The 7500-nt window shown below is 53.8% G+C and overlaps 1 protein-coding gene across 1 annotated transcript in view; it reads right to left on the bottom strand.

The window, feature by feature from the left end:
* Nucleotides 1–7500, bottom strand: part of zbbx (zinc finger, B-box domain containing) — a 49056-nt gene that overhangs the window by 20219 nt on the left and 21337 nt on the right. Inside the window, exons 8-12 of the mRNA XM_042064610.1 lie at nt 6108–6211; nt 3724–3842; nt 3297–3358; nt 2292–3004; nt 870–1132 (exon numbers count right to left, since the gene is read on the bottom strand). Coding sequence (XP_041920544.1) covers nt 870–1132; nt 2292–3004; nt 3297–3358; nt 3724–3842; nt 6108–6211 — 1261 coding nt within the window. The remainder of the gene's footprint in view (nt 1–869; nt 1133–2291; nt 3005–3296; nt 3359–3723; nt 3843–6107; nt 6212–7500) is intronic.

Genomic DNA, 7500 nt, shown 5'->3' with positions numbered 1-7500 from the left:
CTGTGGATATGAAAATGGGTTATGCAAGTTAAGTGACACTCCAAAACTCCTTCTTTTGGGCTCTGTGACCGCATAAACATAAGAGCATCATGTTTCTTAGGCACAAACCAGAACCCTATTCCCCAAACACTGAAGCAGGTGAGTAAAGGCCTTCAATATGACAACCAGTCAGGATGTAGATCTGTGAGGAGATGGGCGCAATATGGAGCTTTTCCCTAGTGGTCAGGATGCTAACAGCCACAGCAAGTAAAAAGGATAGACAAGATGAAAATGATTCATAACACTTTCTAGACATTTCTTGGCATTTACATTTTCACTGTCGTCAGTTCAGTGGCACAGTCTGAAAATGCTGCCCAGTGTCGCTTTTCTCATTATGCAGTTGAATCTTTAGAACACAGTGATCCGTTAAGTTATGTAGATCTGGATCTCCTGTTCTCTGATGTGGCCACATGTGGCCCCAGCTGTGCAGAGGAGAACCCTCCTGCGCCTGTATTCAACTCTGTTCCTCTGTGCACTGACAGCAGCAGCTCAACACAGAGGCCCCATGCAAACAGGAACTCCATGACAATGACTCATTCAACACTTAATACTAATTACAGACTAGAGCTGTGCCTCCTCATAAGCTTCTATCTGTGGTGTATGGAGATGGTTGTGTGTGTGTGTGTGTGTGTGTGTGTGTGTGTGTGTGTGTGTGTGTGGTGTGTGCGTATGCGTTTGTGTGTGTGTGTGGTGTGTATGTGTGTGTGTGTGTGTGTGTGTGTGTGGTGTGCGTGTGTGTGTGTGTGTGTGTGTGGTGTGTGTGCGTGTGTTTGTGTGGTGTGTGTGTATGTGTATGTGTGTGTGTGTGTGTGTGTGTGCTCTGCGCTTACGGAGGAGGGCTCGGTGAAAAGCGCTGGATCAGACAGGCGTCCATCAGAGTGGCCGAGGCCCAGGGGAGATGACGGCTCCTCCTCTGCAGAGCGGCAGCGGGAGGGAGGGGAGGGGGATGGACAGAGAGTGTCCCCTCCACCCACACAGCAGCTCAACTCCTCATCTGAGGAGTCCCACTCGTCCAGCAGCAGCCCCACACTGCCCTTCCAGTCCTCCCTCTCCTCCGCCTCCTCCTCCTCCTCCTCCGAATCTGAATCAGAATCTGAGTTCATTCAGAGAGAAGGAAAGAGAAACACACAGCACACTGCATTAGGATACAGTGTATGTACACACAACTGAGTAAGATGGAGGATCGGAGATGAAAGACACAGAAATACAGCTGATCTGTGCAACTGCTCTCTGCTCAGCCCTGTCGGTGTGTGTGTGTGTGTGTGTGTGTGTGTGTGTGTGTGTGTATGTGTATGTGTCTGTGTCTGTCTCTCTCGGTTACATGACTGCCTAATGCATTAATAATGGCCATCCAGCTCAGTTTGAAGTTCCCATCGCTTCTGCAAGTCAGCACACGCGGCTCCAAATGAGCTCTGTGTGAGTTAGCTCCTCTGATGTTCCGAAAGCAAAGCATGTGTGAGTGTGTTGTGTGTGTGCTGCTGTGTGTGTGTGTGTGTGTGTGTGTGTGTGTGTGTGTGTGTGTGTGTGTGTTTGTTTGCAAGTGTGTGTGTCTGAGAGAAGCTGAGTTAAGGAAGAGTTTGCCTACAATATGGGAGGGAATACGTGCTTTGGAAGTTTTCAGTATTTGTGTGTTAGTGTGTGCGTGTGTGTGTGTGTATGTATGTCTATATGTGTGCCTGAGTTTCAGTTTGTGCATGTGTGTGTGTTTCCGCTGCGGTGTGCACTAGTCCTCTCTGATGCAGCCTCCTGAGGGCGTGAGTGGAAACTGGTGATTAGACTGCGGCGTGACTCAGGCAAGGCCCTCCACATGTAATGACCGCTCTGCCCACCGCCACGTCATGCCAAGTATTTACTTCAAACCCAGATCAATATATCAGGAGAGTCGCTCTGCAGCGCACGGGCCCAAATTGGCTCTGACAGTGTGTTAGCAGGAGCGGCGGAAAAAGCCTTTTAGCCCTCGCTATCGCCTCATCTGAAGCTTGGGGGCTCACAGGGGGGGCTGAAAGCAGGCCTGAGGTGCCATGATCACCAGACCCTTGCAAACACACTCGGTGGATGTGCATGGGATGCTATCAGGATTTGGAGAATTATCTGTGTGTGTGTGTGTGTGTGTGTGTGTGTGTGTGTGTGTGTGTGTGTGTGGTGTGTGTGTGTGTGTGTGTGTGTGTGTGTGTGTGTGTGTGTGTGTGTGTGTGTGTGTGTGCAGGTCTAAGCATGCTAGTGTGGTAATCATGTGTGTGTGTGGGGATCACCTGGTAGCTGGTGGCTGTGTGCAGGTGGGGTGGAGGGATCAGCTGAGGGTGGGGTTGATGTGTTGACAGGTGTTAAGGAGTAGGGGGTCTGTGGAGGGGTGCTGTCACGGGTGGGGTGTGGAGTAGCCTCCATCCTGGATGATGGGGGTGAAGCCTCCACTGTAGATCCAGGTGTGGAGGGCTGGGCAGATGTCCTGGAGCCTGGACTGGACGGACGAGATGGTCCGGGGGTGCACAGGGGCGCGGGTGACTGAGGTTCTGAGGACGAGGGCGTCTGGAGGGGGTGAGGAGGTGAAGGGGTCACACCGAGACCTTGTGAGGAGGATGCTGGTCTGCTTCTCGGGGACGGAGTTTTGGACTCTATTGAGGATGTTTTCATGCGGTCGGTCTTTGGGCTGCATGACCCTCTGCTCCTTGGTGACTTGGTGAAGCGCTGGCCTGACGATGCTGCTGACTGCCCAGAGGCAGGCCGAGGAGAAGGCCGGCTGGCCACAGGTGAGCGCGTCGGCCGCAGAGCAGCTCTCGGTGCGGGCCCTGGAGGCGGAGTCGGGCTCTGGTCAGATGGGATGGATGACCCACCTCCAGGGGAGAAGCGTGGCCCCGGCGACGCAGGCAGCCGAGGCGACGAAGACGATGCTGAAGATCGAGTGCCCACACTCCTCCTCTCCTCACTCTTCCCCCGCTCGCTCACACTCTCTCTACCTCCGTCCAACCTTCAGAAAAAAACAAAAAACGAAACACAGACAAAAACATCCATCCTCATTTAGCACCAGGTGCCTTAGACAAACTCCAGCCAAGATAATAAAAGCCTCCGGTCCGCCACCGGATCTGCAACAAACTCTCAAACTCCCGCAACTCCGCGTGGGCCATTAGGAACAGGAAACGGGCGCTCGCGTGCGGAGGCAGCACAGCACAACACACACGCTGCGTCGCCGCTGCCGCTGCCGTCGCCGCGCCACTGTTTATTCAAAGGCTCCGGCGCCTCTCTCATCTCCGACTGCTTACTTTGTGTTCGCTCCGCGCTGCTCCACTCCAAAGGCAGAGGTACCCACAGCGTCGCACACTGTCTGCCATTATGACAGAGATGAAGAGTGAGACGCACCACACACACGTGGGAGAGAGAGGGAGAGAGAGGGAGAGAGAGAGAGAGAGGGAGAGAGAGAGGGAGAGAGAGAGAGGGAGAGAGAGAGAGGGAGGGAGAGAGGGAGAGAGAGAGATTGATGAAGAGGAGCAAGTCAAAAAAATGTCACCAGCACAACAAAAAGCCACACATTAACATTCCAGTGAACTGTGATCTCATTCTGACAACCAGATCACAGTTCACTTGTGTGTTAATGATCAGGTACATACAGTAATGATCATGCTACCAACCCACAGAGTTCTGGGAAGCGTGGAACAGCTTAGAAGGTTATAGGTGAGAGTTCTGGATTACCTGGGCCATCTCCACAATGCTCAGGGAGGGCTTGGTGGGGGAGTGGGGCTCTCTGACGCCCCCTGCAGGTGGGACAGTGAACAGGGCGGCGAGGTACTTCCGCAGCTCCTTCTCTTCCTCTGCAACACAGGCACAAGATGGCACTGCATCGATCTGCCCTTCAGTCAGCCTACTCTATCGACTCCATTTGCTGTAGTTCGATCAGGGACGCAGACACATCTGCCACTAGTGCAGCGGCTGAGTGAAAGGAATATATTCTCATCCCTGCAGTAGAGGATCTACATTTGGAGTCAAAGGCTCATTATTAAAACTTAACAAGTGCAAGTTCATTAAAGTCTCTGTTCCTGCAGTGTTTTGGTGTCAGGGCCTTGGCACTGGACTGAAAATCGAAATCCATCACTGCTTGTCAAAAAAAGGAAATGAATATGTGGCCCTCGCTGAACTTTTTGGGGCTGTTTGGATGGGTTTTGATGGGAGCCGAGCTTCACCTCTTTAATGCAAACAGGAGCTGGCGAGGATGAGCTGTCAGTGTGGAGGGGCCCCCGAGGCCATGAACCCCCCCCCCCCACAGACAGATCAAACGGCCGGCTCCATCAGCATACGGTCAGCAGGAGGGCTGGCAGCAGGGGCAGCAGCGCTGATGCAGGATGGAGAGGAGGAGGAGGAGGAGGAGGAGGAGGAGGAGGAGGAGGAGGAGGAGGAGTGGTGCCCGGCTGAGGAGGAGGGCGGGTCAGGCAGGGGGAGAGGTGGTGACACGGGGGTGGAAGGGCGGAGGCGAGCGGGGCGGTCAGCTCCAGCAGTGCGGCCCAGAGTCTGCACACGTCTGACAGAGCACTGACAGATGGGCTCCACTGTGGCCTCTTCGCCTCCATATCACTCGCACTCTCCCACCCTTCTCATAGTCTCTCTCTTTCCATCTCTCTCTCCATCCCTCACTCCTTCTCCATCTCTCAACCTCCCATTCATCCCTCTCTCCCTGCCTCCTCCACTCTTTACTGTCCCTCTCTCTACATTTTTCTCTCTCCCCCCTCCTCTCTGCTCTCTCTCCATCTCTCTCTCCCCCCTCCTATCTGTTCTCTCTCTCCATCTCTCTCTTTCCCCTTCCTCTCTGCTCTCCCTCCATCTCTCTCTCTCTCCCCCCTCCTCTCTGCTCTCTCTCCCCCCTCCTCTCTGTTCTCTCTCCATCTCTCTCTTTCCCCTTCCTCTCTGCTCTCCCACCATCTCTCTCTCTCCCCCTCCTCTCTTCTCTCTCCATCTCTCTCTCCCCCCTCCTCTCTGTTCTCTCTCCATCTCTCTCTTTCCCCTTCCTCTCTGCTCTCCCTCCATCTCTCTCTCTCCCCCTCCTCTCTTCTCTCTCCATCTCTCTCTCTCCCCCTCCTCTCTTCTCTCTCCATCTCTCTCTCCCCCCTCCTCTATGTTCTCTCTCTCCATCTCTCTCTCCCCCTCCTCTCTTCTCTCTCCATCTCTCTCTCCCCCCTCCTCTATGTTCTCTCTCTCCATCTCTCTCTCTCCCCCCTCCTCTCTGCTCTCTCTCCATCTCTCTCTCCCCCCTCCTCTCTTCTCTCTCCATCTCTCTCTCCCCCCTCCTCTATGTTCTCTCTCTCCATCTCTCTCTCCCCCCCTCCTCTCTGCTCTCTCTCCCCCCTCCTCTCTGTTCTCTCCATCTCTCTCTTTCCCCTTCCTCTCTGCTCTCCCTCCATTTCTCTCTCTCCCCCTCCTCTCTTCTCTCTCCATCTCTCTCTCCCCCCTCCCTCTATGTTCTCTCTCTCCATCTCTCTCTCTCCCCCCTCCTCTCTGCTCTCTCTCCATCTCTCTCTCTCTGCTCTGCTGTCAGATGGCTCTCAGTGCTCCCATCAGGCGGCTGCAGCAGGCCCTTCCACTGTAATAAGAGGCCAGTGATTGCCCTTCAGTGTGGAAGTGATGGATTGGCACGGGCCTGCAGGAGAAGTGGAGCTGACCCGCACGCTGACTGCACCGGATGGGGGGCATTTCTTAAACCTGTGTGTGTGTGTGTGTGTGTGTGTGTGAGTTGTGTACTCCTGGGCTGTGATACAAGTGGCACTCAATATACCTGCTTGCATGTAATTCAGGTGGAAACACGTATCTGTGTGTGTGTGTGTGTGTGTGTGTGTGTGTGTGTGTGTGTGTGTGTGTGTGTGTGTGTGTGTGTGTGTGTGTGTGTGTGTGTGTGTGTGTGTGTATGCGTGTGTGTGCGCGCGTGTGTGTATCTACACGTGATAGTGTTACTGTGTGCAAGTGTCTGAGAAGTATGGAGGTAAGTGGGTGGGTGTGTATCTGCATCTGTGTCCATTTGTATTTGTGTGTTCAGGTGAGTGTGTGTGTGTGTGTGTGTGTGTGTGTGTGTCTCAGATAAGACAGAACACCTGTCAGCCTGTGGCTCTCCCCATCAGTCTCTGTGCTTGAGGGTGTCAAGCGCTCCTGAGTGGAGGCTTCGCTGGAGAGCGGTCGATACTCTTCGATTGGCATTCTTTAAAAAAACAGAGAGAGAGAGGTACACAGAAAGACAGAGAGAAAGAGAAAAAGAGAGAGAGAGAGAGAGAGAGAGAGAGAGAGTAAATGCTCAGTAACTCACGCCCTCAAAATCATTGCACTCTTTACCAAGAGAATAGAGTTACAAAACTTTTTAACACTTTCCTATAACTGCTCACCGCATTTAAATACAGAAGTTTCCTTCACACCTTTACATCTGGACTATGTTGCAAGGCACTGGGCCACTTTTAGGACAGTAGCAGTGAGACCACTGAAGCAGAAGACCACCCCAGTGTCCATCCACACTGATGAACACATGGACTGAGGAGGAGGAGGAGGAGGAGGGGGCTCAAACAGAGGACCACATTGATGAGGGCATTTTCCACACGGGCCTCCAAAATACAGTGTCCAGTCCTCGGTCAGATGAGGTGGGTGGGCGCAGCTTTGGGTCAGTGTTCACATCCACCTACTGTAAGATCTCCTGTAGAGTAGGCCGTTGTTCAGTCCAGGTCCCCCCCCCAGCCTCCTCTGAGCCTGCAGCAGCCCAGCACACTCTCAGCAGCTCTGCCCTCCCCTCTCCTCCCTTTCCATCCTCCTCTCCTCTCCTCTCCCCTTCCCTCCTCTCCTCTCCTCCTCTCCTCTTCCCTTTCCTTCCCTCCCCTCTCCTCCTCTCCCCTCCTCCTCTCCCCTCTCCTCCTCTCCTCTCCTCTCCTCTCCTCTCCTCTCCCCTTCCCTCCTCTCCTCTCCCCTCCTCTCCTCTCCTCTCCTCTCCTCTCCTCCTCTCCTCTTCCCTTTCCTTCCCTCCCCTCTCCTCCTCTCCCCTCTTCCTCTCCCCTCTCCTCCTCTCCTCTCCCCTCCCCTCTCCTCCTCTCCCCTCCTCTCCCCTCCTCTCCTCTCCTCTGCCCTCTCTCACTGCCTCAAAGCCCTCAGCTAAGCCTCCTGCTGCAGCAGTAACACCACAATCAGCAATGTCTGTATGTGAGTGACAGCTAGTCTAGGTGTGTATACAGGAGGTATGTGTGTGCAAGTGTGTGTGTGTGTGTGTGTGTGCGGGCCAGGATGTACATCTGCGTGTGTGTGTATGTGTGTGTGTGTGTGTGTGTGTGTGTGTGTGTGTGCGGGCCAGGATGTACATCTGCGTGTGTGTGTATGTGTGTGTGTGTGTGTGTGTGTGTGTGTGTGTGTGTTCAGAAGGCAGACAGAAAGAGTAGCACTGCACACACATAATGTTGAAATACTTGTTTGCGTGTATGGGGGCTTGAGTGAGTCTCAGCCCACTGAGGTCCA

The sequence above is a fragment of the Alosa sapidissima genome, chromosome 15 (genome assembly GCF_018492685.1).
Source record: "Alosa sapidissima isolate fAloSap1 chromosome 15, fAloSap1.pri, whole genome shotgun sequence".
In the NCBI taxonomy this organism is placed as follows: domain Eukaryota; kingdom Metazoa; phylum Chordata; class Actinopteri; order Clupeiformes; family Clupeidae; genus Alosa; species Alosa sapidissima.
This window is presented reverse-complemented; position numbering and strand designations above follow the sequence as displayed.